This window comes from Melanerpes formicivorus, unplaced genomic scaffold (genome assembly GCF_026170545.1).
Source record: "Melanerpes formicivorus ecotype bairdi unplaced genomic scaffold, bMelFor1.0.p_v2 SCAF_7, whole genome shotgun sequence".
Taxonomy (NCBI): Eukaryota; Metazoa; Chordata; class Aves; order Piciformes; family Picidae; genus Melanerpes; species Melanerpes formicivorus.
In genome coordinates this window covers 17377324-17403667 of record NW_027142359.1, presented here as the reverse complement: position 1 = coordinate 17403667, position 26344 = coordinate 17377324, and the positions used below count along the sequence as shown (strand labels likewise).

The 26344-nt window shown below is 38.6% G+C and overlaps 1 protein-coding gene across 2 annotated transcripts; it reads right to left on the bottom strand.

Annotated features, from left to right (window-relative positions):
• Positions 1–1863: 1863 nt before the first annotated feature.
• Positions 1864–26344, bottom strand: ZNF326 (zinc finger protein 326). 2 transcript variants are annotated; one of them, XM_068141226.1, is made up of 13 exons: positions 26158–26344; positions 25586–25660; positions 21414–21540; positions 18991–19396; positions 16123–16321; positions 14360–14394; positions 13438–13525; positions 11111–11225; positions 9991–10138; positions 9592–9691; positions 8275–8405; positions 7175–7270; positions 1864–2572 (listed from the first exon to the last, which is right to left on the bottom strand). In XM_068141226.1, the coding sequence occupies exons 1-13, from the start codon at positions 26171–26173 to the stop codon at positions 2417–2419; spliced, it is 1692 nt and encodes a 563-aa protein (XP_067997327.1). In that variant the 5' UTR covers positions 26174–26344; the 3' UTR covers positions 1864–2416. The 2 variants fall into 2 exon arrangements, with proteins under 2 accessions (XP_067997327.1, XP_067997326.1); XM_068141225.1 differs by lacking the exon at positions 25586–25660 and having other exon boundaries at positions 26158–26286.

The following is a 26344-nucleotide window of genomic DNA, read 5'->3' as shown; positions in this document are numbered from 1 at the left end:
CCTGTATGGTCCCATATTTCAGCCACGAGGAGCAGGCATTTCCCTGTCCCAGGGAGAGAATCTGGGAGGTACACACTATGGCATACTTTGTGTTTTTACTTACATGACCATGGGGAGGACATGAGGAAGTGGGATAGAAAACCCACTTCAGTCCTAGCTGCATAAGTACATAAATTACAAGGAAACCCTTTCCAGAAGTATGCTACCCCAGTTTCCAATGGAAAGTCAACTGAAAAGAGCAGAGCTGATACTGCTTCTGATCCTCCTGAAGGGACTACCAAAGCATCTTCACAAGACGTGATTCCAGTCAGAATTAGAGAGACTCTGCCTCCAACCAGAGGGAAGAGAAGGACAACTGGCTTTGTTGTACTGTATGGCTCTGATGGCTTAGCAAGTTGAATCCATGAAAGTTTAAAGCTTTAGTAGATAGAAGTGCACAGTGCACTCTTGATGCCATCAAACTATGAGGGGTAAAACCCATCCGGATTTCTGGTGTGAGCGCGAGATCCCAGCAGCTGGATGTGCTGGAAGCTGAACGCCAAAATGCAGGCTATAGTTCACTTTCACTTGGAGGGGTGGAAGGAGTTACTAGAATAGACTGCCCCAGGGCTGGAAACACATTTGGACTGGTCACAAACTGACCCAGACTGACCTGGAACAGGGTGGAGCTCCGGAGCATCTATAGTAAGATGTCTTGTGTGTACTGCAGTGATTGCATTTTGAGTGAGAATGGACTCAATGTGTGATTGCTAGTAGACCGAGAGGTGCTCCTGCCCCTCTACTCTGCCCTGGTGAGGCCACATCTGGAACAGTGTCCAGTTCTGGGTCCCCAAGTTCAAGAAGGCCAGGGAATCTGCCTGAAGGAGTTTATGTAGTTCATGTCAAGTTACCACATTTAGGGGAAAATGATGAAATTACTTAGCCTTACTTAAAAATGGTTAAATCAGACACTTCCAGTTCTCATTAGTCAAAAGCTAGATTAGAAGGAACTGGGGGAGGGGTGGAGGGAAATACAAGTCTACTTATATAAAATTTCTACAACAGTGCACAGTATGTAAATACACTGAAAGCATGCCAGCCCCAAGCATGCTATGAAGGCTAATGTGTTTATCTGTCCTGGTAGGTGTAGTCTCACTACATCAAAATTCAGCTACAAATTTTAAGTCATTTCAATCATGATTACCAATCAAGATTTGACTTGAAACTAATTTGGTAGACAGCATTGGGAAATACTTGAATCTTGTCCTGTGCTGCATCAGAAGAAGTGTGACCAGCAGGACATGGAAGGTGATTTTCTGCCTTTGCTCTTGAGAGTCTCCACCTAGAGTACTGAGTCCAGTTCTGGTGCCCCGTACGTAAGAGGAACGTTACATTGCTCAAGCAGGTCTAAAGGAGGGCCACAATGATGAACAGAGGGCTGGAAAACCTCCCCTATGGAACAAGCTGTGAGAATTGGGACTGTTCAGCCTAGAGTAAAGGCAGCTCTGGAGAGACCTTATAAGCAGCCTTCCAGTACTTGAAGGGAGTCTACAAGAAAGCCAGAAAGGAACTTTTTTGCAAGGGCTTGTAGTGATTGGATAGGAGAGAATGATTTAAACTTGAAGGGGGGAGATTCAGACTAGGTATTCGGAAGAAATTCTTTACAGTGAGGGTGGTGAGACACTGGAACAGGTTAGCCCAGGGAGGTTGTGAATGCCTCCTGCCTCAAGGTTCAAGGCCAGGTTGGATGAGATCTTGAGTAACCTGGTTTAGTGGAAGGTGTCCCTGCCCATGGCAGGGCGGCTGGAACTAGATGACATCTAACTTCCCTTCTGACCTAACCCATTCTGTGAATCTACAGACCACAGACACTTTAAACAGTAATGTTTCTTAACAGTTTTATTGCTACAAACTGGAACATCTTATCACAAAAAGCTACAAGGCATATTACAACACATACTCCACCATACAGAGTGCAATGCAGTCTCCAAACCAGCCACACTCAACAGCACATTTTTTGATGTTACTCATTCTGTACTATGAGGTAAATATAAGCCTCTGCCATACAGCATCTAGTATTTACCCCACAGACCTGCCTTTCAATTCATTAGACCAAAAATTATTATATCCAACTTTAAATAGACACACCAAAAAAATAGGATGCTTAAAAAAATATACAACACAATGTTTTACTCAGATTTAACAGTAAGTTTTCTATAAAAAGCTCAACTAAATAGTCTTAATTTAATTTTAAATGAAATCAGAAGCACAGAGGAATTATATAAACAAGTTCTCCATGGAATGGAATGCATGCATATGGTGGGGAATCTTCACCAGCTTCATCTGGGACTATTAAAAGGTCTTAGCCACTTTCTGATCAGAAATGAAAAGCTGTTTGCCCGCCCCCCACCCCCCCAGATCTTTAATTTTCTTGCACTTAGTTATCTTCAGTGTGGTCTAAAGTGAAGTCAGTTTGTTCTTCAGTTTCTTCTTCCTCCTCTTCTTCTTCCCCTTCAGCTGGCTCCTCAGGTTTCTCTTCCTCTTCTGCTGGCTGCTCCTGAGCCTGATCGTTAGCTTCAAAAGGATTTTCACCCTGAAGCAGAAGAATGAAGATAAACACTTTGGTATTTATTTCAAATGTAGAATAAAATAATACTCATCATTTCAGTAAATGAAAATGGCAGCCACTAAGAAATAGCATGGTATTTTATACAGCTTATTAAGTTTTGGTTTTTTGTTTGTTGGTTTTGGTTTTTTTTTTTTTTTAATCTAAACAGATTTGATTTAAAATTAGCAACAAGATTTTTATGCGCACTGGAAATTGAGATGCCCATAAAGTGTTTTAATGGAAACAGAAACGGCACTGGGAAAAAGCTGAAGTATGTTTACAAACAAACTTAACCGTGCGATTTTAGTTTAGTGTTTAAGTTTCAACCTGTTTTCATTAATAACTACAGCTGCTTGCTTTTTCTCCCCAATTAAACCCAAATCTAAGAGAAAAAATGTGTTTTGCTTTTCCTAATTATTCCTTTGAATAATTCTATCAAAAAGGTTACCTCCTCAGTAAATGAAAAAGAAGTCTAGAATTACACTGACTACCCTGAAATCCATTACTGATCTAGAAAAATTACCAAGCAGATTTCTCAGTATTTTAAACACACTGGCATTCTAGTTTCACATTTTCTCTATTTCCCACAGTAATTCAGCACAAGACATAGCTCAGCTTTCACTTGTTTACTATGAATAATCAATAAACAACAAAATGTAACAATATGAAGTATTAAGAAATTTCTTCACTGAAGTTCCTCTCATGTTCAAACATCTGATACAACAAGTCTGATGTGAATGTATGACATCAATCACTAGTTACACTAGGACTGGAATTCCAAGGGTATTACTTAAAATATGATCCAAAAAGAAAACTTGAGTAGTACTAGGTCTGCCTGTTGAGAACTGTCCTTCTTGGGGAAAGTATTTTGAGTACATTTTGCAGTTGGGATCTTCTAGGCGGCCTACAAATTACTGAAAATTTAGAAAGCTACTAGAAGACTCAGCAAATTCCACTAAATGAAAACTTGGCTTGCTGTTCTAAAATAAATGTTACAAAATAAATTCAGATTTAAAGAGTAAGGCAAAGAGCAGAATTCTTTGAGACCATGTTATTCCAAATCCCAGGATTATTTTATGCATGCACTTTGTAATGGCTAGCCTACAGCACTTAAGATGGCATCTGTTGTGCCAAATGAACTCATTACTTAATCCAAGACATATCTACAACATCTGAAACCTATGAGTAAAGAAGTATTAAAACTTCAAGATAGTGTGTTTGTCTTTTTTGGAAGCAGAGTCTCAGATGTAAGGGTCAAGTACATAGAAAAGCTGGTATCCTAACTTATCTGAGCCCTATGAAAACAAGCAAATCTCACATCGTAGTTAAAACTCATACCACTCTCAGAGGATCCACACTGCAAAAATGAATGGCCAAGCCAATCTGATTCCAACATCAAGTGGAAAGCACTGTGAAATAAAGAGACTGAGAATCTAAACCTTCATTCAGTAAGGATTAGTGCACTCTCCAAAACTGTACTCATCTACTTTCCTTTTAGGATGCAAGTGCTAAAGACCTCAGACTACAAAGCTACTAGTGTCATGATGCTGAAGTTCAGCCAAATATTTTCAATCACATTTGGGTACAGGATTTCCAAAGACAAAGAGAAGTCAGTTAATTATTGGGTTACAAATACTCCACCTGGTTGGCATTCAACACATGCCCATCATTAGACATTACTGAGAGAAGAGTTTCATACAGCCTACTAGGAAGCATTGTTTCCCAGCAAGAGAAAACAAAAGATAGCCTTTCACTAGGATATCAGAAACCCTCTCATAGGTCTGTTACAAAAGGAAAGATTAAAAAATTCTCTCAATGTCTAGGCCTGGCATAACAATGAATTGCAGCTACAGAATTCACTTCTAAAAGAACTATTTCCACACTCTCACAGACAACTCCTGACTGTCCCTGACTCTTGGGGACAAGCTACAGAAACTGTTACACTTCATTTTGAGACTTGTGGATAATCTAGCAGAACTAGATTCAGCACACTATTTCTGAACAGATCTATATGCAATAACAACAGCAGGGGGAAATTAAGTTGCTTTCACACCTGTTTCCCACCTGGTTGTTTTTTTATCAGAGGAAAAAAAGCACTTTTGAAGTTCTCAAACTAAGGATAAAGTTGCTGCCCTCAAGGGGAAGATCCTAACAACTGTGCTACATCCAGCAATGTAGCATCAGAAGCATCCAGCACAGCATGCAGAGCCTATTTTGATGCTAGCTGATTTTGACAGCCACATTAGTCCCCTCTTCCCAGATGGCTGAAAAAAAAACAAAACAAACAAGCCTAGAAAACAAGAATGCAGGCACACCACTGAACTGCTGTAGAAAGACTATGATTCCTACTGAGCATAAGAACACAAGCCGATAGGTAGTTTACTCCCAAGAGATGCATTGTTTGGGTTCCTTGCCTCTAGAACATTTATATCGCAGAGAAAGCTTACTAGGACTGAACCGGTATTTACAACCAAAGCTTTGGGATTCAAATGCTCACAGAAACCACACTCTCTGTGTCTATTTGTAACACACTTAACAAGCTTGACCCCAAAAGATACCAAAGTCTGCCTACCTCACCTGGTAAATTTTAGACTGCCTTCACTAATACACATGATAAAACACTCCTGGGACATAGTAAAAGAAAATATCAACCTTCATGATGTTTCTTCTCATGGGGGCAAAAGAAAAAAAAAAAGAAAAAAAAAAAAAGACACCAACATCATAAGGATCACAAGTGATCCCATGGAGGTTTTGATGACTGGAATCCTCAGTTCTAGTACAATAGCTTTCTGGAAACTGAACAGAGATTTCTAACAGTGCAGACACCAGCTCCAAAGATGCAGTAGCACAGGGAACAGAAGCAGCATTTTCTTGCAAAAGACAGAAAGTGGTAGTCTGAGTAGTAGAGAGGAAAATATTTGAACATATTTACAGAAATAAAATTACAAAATCTGTTCCTTCTGCTTTCCTTTTCACAGTGCAAGCTAGAAATAGGTAGTTAAAGGAAAATGGCAGTCAAGTGTTTGCAGAACAACACATTTGATGTTTTCTCTTTGCAGATATAGCAACCAACCCATGGAACAGTCGCTAGCTGAAGATTAAATCAAAGGGCATTAAGCACTGGGTAAGTCACAGAACAGCATTTTACTTGAAAGAACTGATCTTGATGACCTGCCTTTGTGACCTCACACAATTTTATGCAACAGCTCACAGGTCTTCCCTATTCTGAATTTCTTCCTTCCACACTAACATGCAGGATTGGCAACACTTTCCAAAACAATGCTGGGTTTCAGTTGTTCGGGTTTGTTAGAATTTTGGGGGGTTTTTGGATGGAAGGTGGGGAGACGTGTTTCCCCAAGCCAGCCTGCCCTTCATCTCAAAGCACACTATTTTTGGCCCCAATAAGTATTTCCTACTCTCCTGGAAGACTGCAAGCACCAAATGCATGCATTGCATGTGCCAATTCATCACATACTGTGTAACAACATTAGATGCCTTCAGTCTGCAGCTGATTATACATTTGGATAAGAGGGATTTGCCTAACCAGAAGCCAAATACATCTCACTGAGCAGGTGCTGCTGAAAGTGTGTTAAGTTCAATCCACCCCAGAAAATACAAGTGCTGGAAATGTCAGTAGTCTCTGTGAAGACAATCTTGCAAATTTTATCTTCTTCAGTTTTCCAACTGATGAATGACAAATTTCCATTCCACCCTTTACCAGTTCCCCACTAGAGGGCTGTACAGGACAACACACACACAACCCGGCTAAAGAACACTGGAACAGAGATAGCTGGAGATCACATGCAGACATTCCAGGCTGTGATACCTGGCCATCTGATGCCTTTTCTTAACAGATACACAACAGTTGTCTTAAACTGATTCACACCCCCAACCATATATAAATTTGCACAACATGACTAATTTGACATTTAAAAATCACAATCTGAAGTACTGCATCGAGTTGTGGGCTCCCTAGAGCCAGAGACAGGATCTACTGAAAAAAAGAGTATCACAGAGGGCTACAAAAGTAGTTACAGTACTAGAGCACCTCTCTTATCAGGAAAGACTGAGACACCTGGAAAAGGGAAGACAGAGAGGGGATCACATCAATTCTTACAAGTATCTAAATGGTGAGAGTCAAGAGAATGGGGGCAGTCTTTTTCAGTGATGCCCAGGACAGAGGCAGGACATAAGGCAACAGGCACAAACTGGAACACAGGAAGTTCCATCTGAACATATGGAAAAATCCTCTTTTGAGGGTGACAGAACACTGGAACAGGATGCCCAGAGAGTCTGTGGAGTCTCCTTCTCTGCGGATGCAAAACCCACCAGCCAGAATTAATTCTGTGCAACCCACTCTGGGTGAACTGTTTTTTAGCCAGAGTGGGGTGGAGAGGTTTGGACTAAATAACCTCTAGAAGCCTCTTCCAACTCCTACCATACTATGAATGTTAGAAGTATATTCAATCTGTGAACTACCTAGTAGGCAGAAATAGAAGACAGAGCACTTAGGTTAAACTTCATCAACATGGAGAAAACAGTGGTACAGCAAACATTACAGATGGCTTATTTCCATTTGCATCTTACCTTCACATACAGCTCGTATCGTGCCTTGACTATAGGATTATTCAAGATACTGGTGGCAGTAAGAACACTTTCCCTTTTTATTTGTTCTCTATAGGCCTAGGAAACAAAATTTACAGTGAATAACTATCATACACCTATTACAATTATGAACATTTTAAATTCACAGTCAGTATCTGCAAAGAAAAACCATACTGCAGCATAAAATGCTCATTCTGTGCATTTAAGTTCAAACCACATAAGAAGCTCAATTAAGTTCAGTAGTGTTTATAGTTTAGTGCTTGAGCTTGGTCAAAAGAATGTATTCACATGTCACTTTTATCATGAACAACAATCTGTCTACAACCAATTAGCCATTCTCACCTACAGGTAACAAGCATGCTTTTCCATCACAACCTAATGGATTGCTGAAGATATCCCTGCTCATTGTAGAGGGGTTGGACTGAACGATCTAATTAAAGGTCCCTTACGAGCCAAACCATTCTATGATTCCTTAATATTAAAAAAATCACATCTCATATGTAAATAAAACATTACTTTGGCAATCTTGCTTACTGTGACAGCTGTGACTTTTCACTCATGCTACTCTTTCAACCTTTCTACCAAATTCAAAGAGTATGCCAGTTTAAACTTTAACAGGGACCAATACCATACTGCTGCTAATTCCAAACTGCTGTCACTTCTCTTCAGATTAAAGAATACCTCAGGAAAAACAATACAGACACCAGGTTAGTTACCTTGCTGGAAACATGTATTACATTTTACAGTTTGTGTGACAAAACCTTTCCAATACTTAGTGACAGTTTAAAAAAAAAAAACAACAAAAAAACAACCAACTCTCCTTAAGAAAGTCATTCCTAGAAACTTCTTCCAGACTTACCACTATCAGCCATTAAGCACACCAACATCTCATTACCTAGGGTTGCTTAATGAGACAGCTGCTTCATGAGACATTATGTTTACAAAGTGTAACAAGGACATTGTAGCTTTCAAGAGAACAACAGCAACAATAACTCAGAAATTATTTGCATTGAGTACCATAACACTTCTCACCTACTACTAGATTTAAAAAAGGCCAGCATAAATATCATGTCTGATCTTACTTGTTTTCCTTTGGTGTGGTCAGTAGATTTTAAGTGCTGTTGAACAGAACTGTGTAGTGCAGGAACATAAACACTGCAAGCACTGCAGTGAACAGTCTCAACTTTCATCATGTGGTCATCAGCAGTAACCCCTGTCAAAGAAGATGCAACAAGTAATTTAAAAAATGTGTTATTTTAGGGAAGTGCAAAATGGGATTGGCTGTTTTGAGTAATCACCCAAATTTAGGCATCAAAATCAGGCTCTCCAAAAGCCATCCCGAAGGAGCAAGTTTTTCACTTCGATGAAAAGTGAAAAACTTTCCACAGAATATATACAAGACCCAGGTAATTACATACAACCAAACTGAACTATGTACAAGAATACCATCTACTTGAAATCAAAGCTAATATCCTTAATAATACACATTTTGATACAAGAAACAAAGCTTCAGCAAAACCCCTCATAAGATTAATTTATTTTTCCTTCCTGGTGGTGAGAGGAGGCATGAAGAACATAAATGTAGTTCCTTTTGCAATTTTAAGTAATAGCTTGCCAACATAACATCCTAATCAAGGCAAATAGGCCCTCCTCCAGTGCTTACAGAAAGAACACAGGAAGTATTTGTGAGACTGTTAGGATGTTGGTAATAGCCATTTTAAAGTACTCTTTAGCACTTAAATTCAAATTAAGATCATATTCAAATACAGATTATTGCCTACAGGCACTCAAAAGACACCCTTCCCATTGGCTCTAGTGCATCTTTTGAAATCCCTCAAGCAAAGGACAAAGTGGAAGAATATGACACAGCAAGGTGGGGAAACAAAATGCTCCAGCAAAACCTGTAGGGCAGCCAAACAAAGAAATTAAGGCCAAGATTCATCATCTGTAGCCAAGACAGTGCTCAAACATTTTCTTTTGTAGTGTTACTCAAAACTACAGCAACATTCACTCTTATATTATCCAGATGTGGCCATCACAGTTGACCATTATCAACTTACTGTTTTATTTTATGCTCTCCTTGAGTCTACCTGCATCCACCTGCTGCCACTCATGCATTAGACTAAATAAGCCTCTGGCAAAGCCCACAATTCTGTTGCTCAAATAGCTAGCACCGTGAGACTTCTTGGACAACAAACAAGTAACATTTTCTGCCTCCCACTGTGCTTACGTTCCACATCGCATTGGAAACAAAGCAAAGAATAACAACCAAGTACAGAAAAGGGGTTGAAAGCTAATCATTTTAATCCAAACATTTTACCTAAATCGAAAGGGAACAGAAGGAGAAAAATCACAAACTGCTCAACAGCACATACCTTGACATAAGAAGTATTACTCACCTTCCATTATATCTTTCTCAGCAGCCTGAGCATTTTCTGTTTGGTTGCTTGTCTGCTGCTTACGCATGGCTGTCTTCTTGAACTTATTCACCATACACTCCTACAGAGAGTCAGAAAGAAAAGAAATTTGTGGCATTTCATGTATGATTGTTTCTATTTCAGTAGGAACCTATGCTTAAAAGATTACTCCAAGTAACTCTGTGGTAACTAGCAATTAATTGCTGTTATTTCTTAAGGCACTGCTTTTTTTTCTTTTTACAATTGTAACATTATTTTACAGACTCTGAATTTGCTTTCAGTAATATATGCTGTGTCAAAAGTAATCTGTAAAAGAGGTAACAATGACAAATTGAGCAGATATTCGAATGTATTATATAGATCAAAAGACAGTTGTCTTACGTGAAGAAATTCCATCACTACTTTGTCAAACTTGGTCTGCTTCTGAATATGATCCAGTGTTTCCTGGTGAGCTGCACTCTCCAGATGTGCCTCAATTTCTTTTTCTTCAAATGTGCGAAATTTGCAAAAAGAGCAAGTAAATGCCATCCTATCAAGAGAAATACATTACATAATGTAACTATTGAAGTCTTTGTAGTATAGTATTGAACTACTGAAGTCTTCCCTCTCTCCTCAACCTATGAGGACTTGACAATGGTATTTTACCATTATGAAGGGCAACTGCTACAGGAAACAATACAGATCAAGCCAGTCTCAGAGTAATAAATTAATGTGGAAGATGAAAACTGCTGAAATCAGAAGCTAGCCATTTAAAAACCACATTATTCTGTGGGTTCATCTACCACGGTTCTCTAGTTGTCGCACCTTTTGTAGTGCTTCTCAGTCAATGCAGTCCCCAACTTCTAACTACAAATAGTCAAAAGTTTATTCAGAGCTCACTTTCTTTACTATACCTATACAATCTAAGGAAATGTGGCCTTCTCAGTACACTAGAGGAAGCAGCAAGGCTACAATCACAATAGTGCACTGACAGAACAGTTTTGCACACAGTGAACTGTGGGAGACCAAGCCAAGTTACAGAACTGTTTCTCTTTTTGCTACAAACTAGCTCACCATGTATTTCCAACCAGAAAAAAGTCAATTTCTAGCAGCTTGTTAAGTCAGCATGAATATGCATCTAGCTGAAATATATACTCCAAAAGCAGTACCATTCTAAGCTGCTTCTGAGGTGTGCACTGATGTATCCTTAGGGGAAAAGGCACTAGAAATTGTGTATTTTTGGATACAGCTGAGGTCCAGTGAAACATTCAGTCTTCTAAGGACTTGGGTGTTGGGGTTTGGTTTAACTTTTTTTTTTGGGGGGGGAGGGGGGTGGTGTTTAGTTTTTTTTGTTTTGTGGGTGAGAGGGTCTGGTGGGTAGCAGGAGCATGTGTGGTTCTTTTACTTGTTTCTTCATTGCATTTTATTTCCTAAAATTCAGTCCCAAGGGGCTCTCAGGAAAGACAACATATGCTTACAGAAGGATAAAGGGAAGGGAAAAGACGTAAGTTGTAACACAGACCTGTACCCGTCACCATATTTTTCACTATTTTTTTCCCTTCTACGCCTCTGCTTCTCTCTTCTGGCCTCAATTCGTCGTTTCTCCTCTTCCTCGCTTTTACCTTCTCCTTTGCCATCTTAACACAGTAGGAGAATTTTAAAATGTTACATTCCAAAAAAGGAAATACAACGCCCAAACCTCAGTACAAGCATCCCACCTTTCTGTCTCTTTCACAAACACCTCAAAACACAGAGAATGATCCTATACCAAAGTGATTCAATGGCTTATTTAAATGCCATAAAAGTTCTGCTTTTTTTTTTCCTCGTCTAAAGATGGTTTAAACAATGCAAAATTAGTAGTTAGGGGGCTAGATTCTAGATCACATCCATAAAAATCAGGAAATTCAGAGTTAAAGCAAACTGTCCTCTTGTACCCAATTAATAAAGGCCTTATTTGGAACTTTCCACAATTTTAGAACACCATTGCTACAATTCCCTTACATAAAAAAGAAACTGTCTAAAGCCATTCTCTTCTGCTGAGAAGGCAGTTTCCAAAATGAAAAGCAAAGGTTCACATAAAGGAGACACAGCAGTGCTTCATTAAGGTATGATACCCAGCTTGAACTTCAACAACTTCATTATTTTTTCCCCACTAGAATTTGCTTGTTTTCACACAAAATTGTTCCAAAGACTTTTCAGCGGAAGAAAATAAGTGAAAAAAGACATTGGGGAGGAGAAAGGGGCAAGGGTAAAGAAGAAAACAACCACACAACAAAAAACCAACCAAACCTTCAAAGAACTTCATTAAATTATCACCTGGCAATAAGAGTCCAAACAAATGACTAGAAATTAGTTTTGCAACATTAAAGCCTCCTAAGGACACTGACTCTTTGCGCAAGTGTACTTATGTTCACCTTTCCTATGTCTGCTTTAAAAGCCTATGAACAAAGGGAAACAATTAGAATATTATTTAGCTGGTAGTTTTAGCGCAGGAAAAAGATGATAATTTAGTTTTATTTTACACTTCAACCTCAAGAGAGAGGTTTGCCTCCAGGAAATCTGCCTCCACTCAAAGAATAACGGAAAGGGATAAGCAGCATAATGAAGGGGGGGGGAAATACTTGCAAAAAGCTCTGCAATTCTAGAAGTGTCACCAAGTACTGCAAACATTTCCCCAGACTAATACCTTAAATTTAATTCTTGACTACCCCAATGTTTTCCATTTTGTAGTCAAGAATCCAGAGAGGAGAAAGCTTCCTATCCAAGTTTGGGGGTTTTGTTTGTTTGTTTGTTTGTTTTTTTAAGCTCAATACAAAACCAAGAAACAACCACCCACCCACAGAGGTAATTCCAGTTACTGATCCCAGGGTTTAAATTTCACCTACTGCCTTACCACCAACATGGAAATACATAAAGGATCACTTCTTTTACTACTGTATTAACAATTTCGTATGACATTCTGTGGAGCGAAATGGCCTGTGATCTTGCCCCTCAAGCTCACAAATTCAAATGCCCATTCTGCTACAAGCCAGGGAATAGAAGCTTGAATCTACATATAAACTGTGACTCCCCAGCGGGGCTCTCACTTTCCTTCAGTGAACTTACAAATTTTAACCCTCCACACAGTTAAAAAAAAAACAAAACCACATTAACAATTAAAAACAGTACTACTATTTTAAGGAAAATAAACTCTCATCAGTTCATTGCAAACTTCCAGCACTTCTTACCATCAGATGACACCACATACACAATAGGGCAGCACCCAAGGGAAAGACGACTAAAATGTTTCAGCCTTAACACTGGATTTCTTGGTGTATGTTAACTATAGTACTTTCAAACATACACTTTTTAACTTATTTTATGTAAATAGTTAGCCCATTTTATTAAGACTGCATGAAACAGACCCTGTGTTCTTGAGAGCAGCTCACTGAGCTAACTACATCCGCTGTTACAAAAGCGACTCACCTAAGATTTAAGGGTGAGGTTGACCAGCTAGCGGGATAAATAATAGGATATGGGTGAGGAACCAGTGGGATAAACATTTAAGCAATGGAACAGCAGTAAGTATAGAAGATGATTTGCATTCATTACACAAAAATTAGAACAAGTCAAACCACAACATACAGAGATGATCAGAAAGCAGAGACAATAAGCACATACAGGACAAGAAACAGTTATGAATGGATGTTACAATCATCTTCACAGCCTAAATTTATAAAATCTTAAAAAAAAAAAGAAAAAAAGTCATGCTACATAATAACTAGAGGTCATACACACAGGCTTACTAAATTTACTCAATCCAAGTTACACAACTACCATTACCTTACCTGACAAAGCAAACTAACTTACCTCCAAAAGTCTGATATCCAAGATCATAAGCATCTCTTGTAAAGTCTTCATATATAACAACTGCACCACTTGTGTCTACTTCAATTTCCTAAAAAGTGATGGATTAACAAAATGAAAAACAAAACTCCATCCTAAATTCAGACAAAGGTAGTGCAAATTTACAGTGTTATTTACAATAATCTGTTACTTGCTAGTTTTATCACATGACAACAAAAGAAAGCCAGTTGAGCGTGTAGTTAAACTCAGTGTACAAACACTTCAAGCCACATGTTTCTCCTTAATGCCTTCACATCTTTCAGTATTAGCTTCAGTCAAAAATCTGTATTCTACATTAAAATATTCTACTTTCCAATTCAGACTTACAAATATTTGAGAATGTTAATACGAACACTCAAAAAGAAGGAAATTAATGCAGAACCATGACATACATTTAGCTTACTAAATATTTTCTTGCAACTGATCTTCCTATAGGCAAGAACTAATCTTTATACCCTATTAGAGAACACCTGTTAAGGCTGATTCTGGCTTTTTATTTACTCTCTTTCCTTGATGTGTCTTAACCATTCCTCTTCACTGCTGTTTAATGATTTCCCTGCCATTTTGTAATGAAATCCTCAATCCAGCCAAGCAACTCATAGGTAGTCATCTTGAATTCACATTTCTAAGTGCTCCTGACAAGTCTGTGCATTACAAAATTAGGCAGGGTCTATCTGCATAAGATGCATCTTTCACTAGAAAGAACTTCAGACTGCCATCAAAGTAAGACCGTTTTAGATAAAGTAAATTTAAGTATATAAGTTTTTGTAAACCTTACTTTTAAAGTGCTTCATTTTTGTAACTCTAGATTAATTATTTGTCTTAAGGTATACTGTACAAACTTCTGAAAGAATCACAAACATTTTACAATTCTGGGAAGCTTTACCTCTACAGAAGAATCCTGGAAAGATGTCTTCATGTCTGTAAACATAAGAAGAAGAAATAAATAATGTGGAAGTATTGCTGCTGTCAATTCATTTTAAGGCAGTAATATATTTAGGAAAAATTTCAGCATGTTATGCAGCTAGGACAGGCTATATCTCCAATTCATCATATTTTAGTAGTAATACTAAATATAAGTTCACTTATCCTTAGAAATATAAACTAAGCTGTCTTCTACAATCCATCGCCTATACCTAATATTCCATGAACCAAAAAAGTCAAGATTGAAAGGACAATAGAATTTTGATATTATTTTCATACATATGTTGCTTACCAGTTAAAACCAAATTTTCTGTTAGCTGTAACCTACTTTTTAGTTTTCAACTACATGATACTGCTTAGACTCCGCTTTCAGCTCAAGTTTCAGAAAATCATGTTAAGCCACCCACCAGTTTCTCTCCAGTTTTAAAGGTACAGGAGAGGATGATCAAAAGTGCATTCTATTTTGGTAGGCACTATCTACTCCACTTCTTAAAGTAACTTCAGTATTAGGTAATATATTAGTCCTTCAGCAGCGAAATCAGCACAGACAAACAGGTAATAAATAAGGAGTACCCTGTCTGAAGGTAGTTTATAAAAGGAGAATCTAGAGAAGTACTTAAAGAAGAGATAAGAGGGAGACCTTTCATATATCTGGATGTGTATTTTACAGACCCATTTCACCACAAAGCTGGTAAGCTCAGCAATAACTTTCCCTATACAAAAGGCAGAGGAGTATGTTCTATATAAGCAGTGTCTGCACTTCTTACAGCATTTGAAGTTCAAGTAATGCAACTAGAATTATAAAACAAAATTTTTTTCTTGGGGCTGTTTCTGCCGAGACTATGCATTTACCTTGCAAGATTTGAGCTAAAGCAACTAAGTATTTTTCAAATGCAATTTGAAACCAAACTACATAGAAACACTTTAGATCCAAATTACTGAGGGAATTACAAGCACAAAAACCTAAAATTTGACTGCTGCATGTGCCATTTGAAATACTTAATACTCAATGCAATTCATTCATTCAAAACTCAGTGATTTTTTTCCTTCAGCTTTGTCTCTAGTATCAAAATTATTAAGAGTTGTAGGACATCTCCAGGGAAGCTAAATAAACCAAGCACCTTAATAAAATTTGTATTTTATCCTATTTCCAGTTCTTCTACTCATTACAGCATTTCATTTATAGGGAGCAATCTCTTTGCCTTTCATCAATTATTCCGCAACAAACTTCACTGTTTTCTCAGTTTGCCTCCCTTTCCCTCTCCTCTTCGCCTACACAAGTACGTCTTCATTTTAGCTGCACTGCAGCTGACGCACTACTTTTTATATCCAAAGTACATGGACAGCAAGGCCTAGGCTCATGCAGAGGTGTATTTTCACGTTTGTGCAGAAGTGCCCAGGCTCATGCAATGACACAATATTTGTCAGCCATTGCACTTAAGGCAATCTGAGATCTGAAATTGTTTTCAGTGGTGAAAGTTTGCCTCCAGGAGGTATCACTACAAAGCCTGAATAAAAAAAGTCTTCAGCAGTACATATTTAAGCATATCAAAATGCAGCAATATATCTTTGCAGTAGAAGAGTTTAAATCTGTTGTGAAGTACTTCAAAGGCAGAAAATTATGAATTACAAAACAGCACATACAGCACTCTGAACATTAAAACTAAATTGCTAATTAATAAATATAGCAATTCTAACTTCAGAATTTTGACGCTTGTTACTTACTAGGTGATTTTTTCTGGCTGAGCTTCAAAATAGGCTTTGTCATTTTGGGTTTCTTGATAAATGTCCCACCAGGTTTGTTATATGGCTGTGGTATCATTTTTCTTTTTATCCCTCTTGCAGCAACTGCTGCAGGACTGGGTTTGTTATGATAGTCAACCACAATTCCGGGTCTGTGCATTCCGCCAAAGTCTCCCATATGCTGAAAATTTTTGAAATCAAGAGAAATGTATTAGTACATGGAATCAAAAGAAAAAACAAGTATTTGGTACGATAAAAGTGTGAACTAAGGAAAACCTGTGTTCTAGAGCAAAGCGCGTGGGAAATTTAAGCTCCCGGTATGATGCTGTATTGTGCAAGGGCCTTGTGGGTGTTTGTCCAGAAAAATGAGTATTTACATATAAACTGTGTTTCTGCTTATTCAGAACCATTGTCCAGACAATGAATATATCTATCAGAGTTCATAGCTCAGCCTAACATCTTGACTCCACTTCAGATCTGAGATGATGAATGACTTCTCTATCTGGGAAAAAACAGAGCTAACCAACCTAGTCTTTGACACTTTCACCAGCAGCCCTCTTTTAATACTGACCCAAAAAAAAACCCCAACAAAACAACCACCAAACAAGCAAACAAAAAAAACACCACACTAGCTTCTTTCTCCCAAATGATTAAATGTGATTGCAAAGAATCTGAATAAAGAATGCTGTCCAGTGTGGAACAGTGATTAATTGGAAGAAGATCATTCTTCCTTTCACCTATTTTTTCCACTGAAGTCAAATTCAGCATTTAAAAGTTGGGCTTGGAGGGAGCAATACAAAAACATGGCGACATCAGGAATGCAAATTCAGTTGAAAAACTACACCTTTCTATTTCTAAAATGCTGTATAGTCATTTATGGACACTTATGAAAGTAACCTTTCTGAAGGCATGGGATAAATGAATAATTTGAAGAAGAAGAATTAAGTAGATGCAGCATCTTCAAAAGTACTAACATACTTCTTAATATTAACTCAATTAATAAAGGGCAGAAGAGAGGCCACTGACTGGATGGGTGACTTGGATAAGCAGAAATATTTGTACTGCCGTAAGAATTAGTATTACACTATAGAAGTTCGAAGAAGATAAAATGTAACTTCAATATACTTCATGAAAAGAATGACTCTCTTTTTAAAGCAGATTTTAAATGACAGACAGAATGTACTAACTTAGGCACTTTTCCTAATCAGAAGTTCATGTACAAGATCTCCACGTTTGTTATTGACTACGCAGCATGTACATTTACATTGTACACACAAATTTGACACGAAGTATGAACTCGGGTTAATTTCAAGTACTTTTTTTTTTTTTCCCCAGACAGTCTAGCTATTAAAGGTGCAATGCATTTTACATATGGTAAGTAGTTTAGCCTTTACATTCTCCTTTAAGCATGGCAGACTAAAAAGATAAATTTCAAAAGCAAAACAAAAGAAATAAGGCTACTTGGTTGTACATCTGTACAGATTTATTTCTTTCAGATCCAATGAGTTCTGAAAGGATGGCATCCAAGCCTAAGAACCTAACACTTCACAAGCAGAGAAACAAAATGTTTCTCATACCATGCTGCATGCTAGCTAGCAGCCATGTGCAAATCTCAGCTAGAATTTGAATATGGCAACTAGAGTACTCAATGACGCTGCGAAGTAGACTTTCTAGAACAAAACCACCACGCATTTTGGCATTTATGAGACCTAGTAAAAATAACCTTCCTCTACACTTCAAGCTACTAACAACTTGTATGGTTTAACACTAACAAATTTCTTCCCAAAGAAATATGGCATGCTTTAGAATTGACACCTAGAGGCACAGGCAGAAGTGTTCATTGTACACTTGATGCTTAAAGAAACAATCAGAATTGGGATTATAAAGCCAAGATAAAGGGACACCATCAACTTAAAATTAGTACTTCCATCAGATTTTTTTTCTTTTATTCTCTTCTGTTGTATTTTCCCCCTCTTTCATTCAACACCAAGCATTACTTCTCCAAACCATGATCCACTATTACATTTACAGTTAATCTTGCTGTTTGTTGGACATACAGTTTTTACAACTAACACTGGAAAGGAATCCACTAAAAAGAACATAAATCCTCAAAATAAGAATACAAGTAACAGGACAACATGCACAATCTGGAAGTTGACCTTACTTCTGTGAAAGGATCCAGTTTCAAGTTGATGATGACCCTTTAACCATGCTTTAATTTTGAAAAAGAATCACTGTGACTGCTAGCCACCCACCTTTGTCATTTCCTCCCCATCACCCTCCCAATACACAAGTCAAAGTAAGAATTAAGTTGAAAAGACAACTTGACGATTGATAAAGTATGTGTTCAACATACTGAAGAATCAGCTAAACTTTTACCTTTAAAGGAAATAAAAGTGCTAATCTAGTATTCACAACCTGGAGTTTATTTTTTGCTTATACATTGCACCTTTAACCTACTCAAAACTTCAAAAGATTTTGAATTGAACTTTTACAATATGCAAGAATTTCCCCACCAGCAGCAAAGATGCTAGTGTTGACAAGGAAAAATGCAAGTCCTTTTAATCCCTTTTAGACCAAACCTAGTACTTTTATCTTCACCTTTCAAACAAAAGGAGAGAATTAACAAACCTTATCAACTAGTTTTCTATTACTCATTACTTTCACCAGAAAGAGAGACTAGGTTCTACTTGAAGATTGTTTCAAGGGGGTAAACAACATTGTCAACCATGATAGTTTGCTTGGACAAAAAACCCACACTGTACTGAACAGTGCATTCATTTTAAAGCGGTCTTGAAAGGGTTTAAAAGAGTGTCTAGTGAAAAGAATCTGAAAAGATTCTGTACTTACTCCTCGGCCTCGGCCTCTGCCTGTTGATGGTCCTCCAAAAGCATCATAGTTTCTGCTTCCAAATCCACTTTCAGGATAAGCAGGCGTTCCTCTCCCCCGAGAGCCTACAGGTGCAGGCTTCATATGGGGTGAAGAAAAACTGCTGTAGGAAGAGTAACTCTCTCTTCCTCTGTCCTCCATAAACCCAGGCCTCAATTTTGAACGGGAGTAAGGTGCTTCCCAGCTAGACCCGCCCTGGCTTCTACCTCCGAAAGAGTCAAGGCTATTCCGGTAGGAGTTGTCAAATCGACCACCATAACTACCTCCGAAGCGGCTTTGTTCGGGTTCATTATAACCATAGCCAGATCTGTACAGATCTCGCCCACCCAGAGAAGACCCGGAGTCGTAAGACTCGTAAGGTCCAAACCTGGAAAAGTTGCACAGTGAGGAGAAAAAAAAGTAAGCTTACTAATGTTATACATTTCAAAAGACAAGTTATCAGTTGACATTTATCAACTAAAATCAATTTATTACTATACTGGTCCGTACAGTTGTGTTATTGTTTAAACTTGATTAGGGCTGGGCAAACCACACTATGACCAGATAGAAAGCTATCTGAGCCATGTTTGCTACAAACAATTCTAAAGTTCAGTATGCCTGAACTTTATTTACTTCAAATTTTCAGCAACATTTATTTACTAAAACATTATTAGAGCCCAGCCCTAGTCTCACAAAAATAATCACCTGCAGACATTCATAGGCTAGTCAGACTCTCCTTTCTTCAGAATCATGCCCTCAAATTCTAACAGTTAAACAGCAGCTGAAAGGCAGCTTTGTTCTCAACTGCATGGGGGGAAGGGAGTTTAAAAAAAAAAAAAAAGTTCTCCCTTTGTGTTTTTTAAGTGGTATAGTTGTGAATCTTAAACACCCAACAGTTCTCATTTCAACATGCTCTTCCATTCCTATTTGTATTTTCTGGAAATTTTCTTCCTTGCAAAAAACAAAAATCAATCAACCTCCCAGTCCAAGAGTTCATGATCTTCAGTGTATCTGTCTCTCACTTGCAGATCATCAAGTCTAGCAACCCAGGATTTTGAAAGTCTACCAAATGCACGCACACTGGACATAAAAACAGTCCTTGGCATTTCAGAGTGCAGTAACAGGGACCTTCAATTATTTACCAAGAGTCTGCTTTACCTGGGAGGGTGAGTCAGGCTAGAAATCATCAATACTTGTAACCACTTGGAAGGGAAACACGTTAGTGTTCCTGCAGGGTTATAATAGGCTGGTTCAACTTGGAAAAGACAACTAGAACAGACTCAAATTACTGCACCTACAATAAACTGAATACCTTCATTTGAAAAAATATTAGTCTCAAAACACCCAAAGCTAGACAGAAAGTGACACAATCTACAGAAAGAGCCCATGCACAACATTAATGTTACATGGCAAGAGACATTTCGGTGTTCAAGTAGTCATTCAACCTCAATCATATGCAGATTACTATTTGGTAGGTACAGCTCATTCCTGAATCTCAGCTCAGACTTTTAAGTCAAGCTTAATGTTGACCATTAAACAAATTGTACTTAACTAAAATGTTTAGCAACCGTGCAGCAAAACACAACACTTCTCCAGCCTCCCTAATTAGTACTGTCCTTGCCCAGTAGCACCACAGTGACTACAGCCAAACGAGAATTCAAGGGCGCACACAAGAAAACCATCTAAGTTTTCTTCACGTATTTCCTCCAGGATAGAATCACTACTCTGAAAAGCATGCTTCTCTGAATACAGTATTACAACCTAAATCAAATCAGCTGCTCCCTACTGTTTTTATCTGAAAGAGCAACAGTAATAGTATCCTAGCATTAAATACACAACTTTAAGACCACTGCATCAGAATTTTTATTTTTAGACCAATCTATCTTGCAAAAGCAGCCCAGAACATGCACAGAGTTTTAAGTGTAATCAGTACCTGCCAATGAAATAATCTGGACATGACTTTCAGATTCAATACCAACATTATTTGATCACTGCACATTCAAACCAAAGAACACATACCCTAAATGTTCCTTGAAAACGGAATGTTGATAGATTCAGTCTAAGGCACCAAACCAGTTAGGTCTAGTCTGCTATGTCAGAAATGGTACATCAGGCCAATCAGCTACAAATTGCTAGCCATTCCCAAAAACTAAAACTTTTTCCATTTCATTCAAAGACGCATTGTTTCCCTGTCAAACTCTTCCACAAAAATGATGAGTATTGCAAGGATCTAGCTCCTACAGTTTAGCATTTGCTAGGATTTACCAAACATGAAGACTCAGAACAAAAAGTGTTCATACAAAATCATAACAACATGCCTCAGGAACACTTAAGTTAGAAGACAGAATGATGTCAATTTAAATTGGATTTGATCAGGTCTTGGGACAACTGAAGGATTATTTTACCTGTTACCACCACCACCACCTCCTCCGCCTCCACCTCCATGACTCTCCATCCCATAGGACTGGTTTAGGTAAGAGTCCACGGATCGTGGGCCACCATAGCCTCCATGCCCATAATCACGGTCCATGTCTAAAAAAAGAGCACAAAAATGTTTATAAAGAAAGCAAGCAAGAAGTCTTATTAAGTGATCTATCTTAAATTCTTAAGTAAAATGTTCACATTTTTGCCACAGCGCTTACAAACAAAACACAAAACTGTCAGTTGCACATCGATTTTGATATTGTGCTTAGGGAAGCCATGTATTTGTCATTATCTAAGTATCTCTTAACTGAATCAAGTTCATATTTTTCCCAGTAGTGGATTAACTTGGGATTGTTGTTTCAACATCTGGAATTTAGATGAAAGTTAAACTACGATAATTAAGCAGAGAAGCCCAACGTAGAACACATCAGAAGTTCAGGAAGAATTAAGACCACTTCCTATGCTTTAATAATACACACAGCTCACAGGTATCTGCTTTCTCTATCTAATGGCACAACAAACCTTCAGTCACACTGACAGAGACTCTGTATCAAGGTTACAAGCTCTCATGCTGCAGCGTGAACTCAGTACATATGTTAAAATCAAAACAATTTTCTCCCATCTAGCACTAACAAAAATCCACTCAAATCAGCACTGACTTGCAGCTCACCAACTGCACTAAGATGCTGGCATTTCATAGCTGATGTCACTTGACAGCATCTTTGTCTCGTAATAAAGTCTGGCAAAAGAACAAACCTCTTCCTCAGCACTGGAAGTCTGATACTTCCAATGAAAGTATCTTTCTGAATAAATATCCGCTGCTGAAAGTTCTGAATAAATATCCGCTGCTTAGCAAGGATGATTCTTGGTCTTTCTATAGCATACACAATTTGCACTTGGCTGGCACTCTAGTGATAAAAACTGCTTCCTGGTATCAACCAACACCAACTTTTGGACAACACAAAGAAAGCCTGGCAAGTCAAGCCTCACAGAAAAGGTAATGCAGAGAAGGAAAATGCAGTGAACACAAGAAGTATAAAAACAAAAGCAGAGAGTCATCCACTCTGACAAATGAGCATTTTATACATCTCAAAAATCTCCAAGTGTTAGTCACTGACTTTCCAGAAGTTAACAGGACGTAAAGCTCACTTGAAGTCATGAAAAATTTTCCTCTTTATAGAAACATAGTAATTCTCTGTGCATATCACTTCATATAAATAACTGTAATGATGAAAATTATATATACTATTTCCTGTTTGTATCTCCTTCTTGTTAGCACCAGCCATGGTAATTAATTTTCTTACACCTACCGACAACAATTCTGCAAATGGCATTGAGCTATCACTTCCACACAGATATTCTTAGCACGCCTAGACAGAAACACCAACAAATAAGTATCTGCTGCTGACTTTTCCTTCTAATGATCATAAGTACTTTCTAAAAAATTAAAGATGCTACTTCTGAAACAAAAACTTTGCACGTGGAAGTTGCACTGCACTTTTCCATATTCCAAGCATACAATAAAGATTTTGCAGCAAAGCATAAAAAAGTTTTTCAAAATACTAATCATGTAGCACCACAGTGCATTAACTTAAACTGCAAAAAGCTACTCTTAACAGCTGAGCCTTCTGATAGAAGCATCTAATATTTCTCTCTGGTGTGACTGAGCAACCTACCACCTAAACCGGTGTAATACCCTCAAGAATACCTACATAAAGATGCAGGCCAGTAAAAAGAATAAGGTAGTCATAGAATCAGTTTGGTTAGAAAAGACCTTTAAAATAAATCACTCTCAATAGCTAAAGAAAAATCAAAATTTCCATATGAAAATAACCAGGAAGTTAGATGTGTGGATAAGGGGCAACAGACAGAAACTGGGACAAAAGACCTCAACTTGACAAAAAACTTCTTTATTATGAGGGTGTCTGAGCACTGGAACAAGCTGCCCAGAGAGGCTGTGGAGTCCCCTTCTCTAGAGACTTTCCAAACCTGCCTGATGTGTTCCTGTGTGGCCTGCCCTACACAATACTGCTTTAGCAGGGAAGGCTGGACTCAATCGCCAGAGGTCCCTTCCAACCCCTACCATTCTATGATTCCAAGTAGACTCAAAATCCGCTGATACAAAGGACTCCATTTAAAAGAAAAAAGCTGAAGATCAGAGAAAAATTGAAATCATATTCACAGCACAAAGAAACAAAATAATTTTCAATAGTGTTCTCCATGTGGAGTGTCTGCAAAGGCTAGGAAGATGAAAAAGGATAAAGATGTTGCAGTAATAAATGAAAAAAATTACTTCAGTAAAAAAAATCCTAACATCTTTACACTTTTTTTTTAAAAAAGTACCAACCTAACCAAGCTAAATTTCCCTATATTTTAAATTCATAATCCACAATGACTTCAACAAGCTTAAGAATCCATTGTGCAACATTAAATACCGTTTTTTTCCAGATACCTCTTTCAGAACACTATGCCTGTTACAAGATCACAGCCCTGTCATTAGACACAAGTTTTAACACACCATTGAGTTCCACATAATAAAAAAGGAATCAAATCAACAACTAAGATGAATTTTAGGAATACCAAGAAAAGCCATTTCCCCTTTCAGATCAAAAGCACAATAGCGACAGTAATCAAAATATTAATGTGATTAGTCGATAGTATTGCAGTTGATGATATTAACAGAATTTATTCTACAGGCAATGTCATCTCTGTCTCAAGTCATTAGCAAGGGACAAGGTGGAATTACAGCAGTCATCAGCCATCCAAAGAAAAGTGCTTCACACTGGCTAGAAGTTTCCAACAGAAAAACTTTGCCAAGAACTCAAATGAAAACTGGACAAAGATGAAAACTCTCAACATCCATCTTCTATTGCCATCTACTGGCCCCCCACTGAACAGTCCACTGTACATAACATGGAGAAGACAAAGCCTTAGTATACGTACAATGCATAAGTATTGTTAGATGTTTCAAGCTGCATACATCATAATTAAAGTTGTTCAATAATTATGAATAGAAGGCATAAATTGTCAAAATGAAAACATTATTACATAGGTACATGAAAGGAACATCTAATTGTGCAACATACATTTGATTAGTTACTTGCCACAGGAAATGCCTGGATTCACTTTAATACTAGCATCGTCAGAGCTCAGAAAAGCATGTTCTGGTTAATGGCTACTGTGAATATTCCAATAAGATACAAAAACTGCTACTTAAGAAGAATCTTCTCTACTCTACATCAAAAGGACATTTAATTTGGAATCAATACAGAGGATTAAAAACCAAAGCTATAACTTCATTTATTTTACTATGAAGAAAGATAGATGCAAAATAGTATCACTGGCAAAAAAAAGAGAGACTCCAGGAATGCATCATAAATACTGCAATCAAAGATGCACATGTAATCCAACATGTGTAACAGTCAGCAAGACTATGAAGAGATCCAACAGCAAACACTTTTTTGATGGTATCTGTAAATGAAGCTTTAGTGCAGCTTAAGATCAAGTTTTTGTATTAACATTGGTTTAGTACTCACTTAGCACGCTGGCAAGATATGTCAAATCACTTTTTTGAGTCACTAAACTCATAAGCTTAATCATCTTATTAAAATATATACATTCCTTTTGTTACCTCCACATGGCATTTTTGACAGTGTAAATACAACACCTACTTTACTTTACATGCTTTCTATATTCCTTCCCAAACTTTTAAAAAAATTTAAAAAATTGTAAAAGCCATTCCAGATTTTGTTTCCATGTCTGTATAAAAGGGGAAAACATGCCATTTCTCTTCAACACAAGTTCTAAGAATCAAATGCAGTAGTCCACAAGAACATAACATACTGATTTATGCAAAACCCACCATAAGAAAAGTCTCTATTTCCACACTCCCCACCCCCCATCCCCACTCCTTAATCTCACAGTTTTGATTTGGAACGTGCAGGAGTTTATGTTGACATGCCCAAGATGAAAATCAAGTCTCAATCCCAGCCAGTTATAAAGTTATAACTCCTCAAGAAAACATGTGCAGTCAAATCATGTTATGTACTTTTAATAACCCATTTGTTGCTTCTTTGTTTTATTTTTGGTTTTGTCAACATTGACTGTTCAGCCCCAACGCTTTTTACAGGTTAGACGTATTTATAGCTCATACCTGAGACTGACCCACTGGGCATGTTCACACCACAATGCATGGGGGTATCTGGGAATCTCCAATCTCTGTCTTCAGCTGGAGAGGATGGGTCAGTGAGAATGACTTAGTGCTTAGCAAGAGCCGGAGGGGAGAGACAGGGAGCCGCAACAAGAGGCGGCTTTTTCTCCTGTCGGATCTCCAGTCTCCTGACACGACCCCCTCACGGAGCTCGCCCCGAGCTCCCCCCGTCTCTGCCCGCACCGCCCCCGCCCACCGCCTCCCGCACACCCCCCTCTCGCCCCGCGCCCCAGGGCGCCTCGCCCCGCGGAGGGCCGCCCCCGCCCGCGCCGCCCGCCACCCCGCACCACCCCCCACCGGGAGGGCCCTCCTCCCGCGCAGCCCTCCCGCCGTCAGCCGCCGCAGCTCTCCCAACCTGGGAGAGGCGGCGAGAAGGAAGACGAAAATGTGGAGGAGGGGAACTCTGTCCTGCACGGAACAAAGCGGCAGCTGCCATTTTGAGACGCGGCCAGGCCCCACGGCGGCAGCAGTGGCGGCGGCCGGGCCCTACCCTTGCTCTAGGGGTGCGCCCTCACCTTCCCCGTAGTCCATGGCGACGGCGGACTCTGCTTCCCACAAGAGGTAACGGCCGCAGCAGCGCAGCACAGCAATAACCTCGACCTCTCTCGATGGCGCCTTACGCCACAATGAGGTGAGGTAGGACCTGCGCGCGGCAACGCAGCCACGGTGCGCGGCGATTGGTCCGGGTGCGGCGTCACGTGA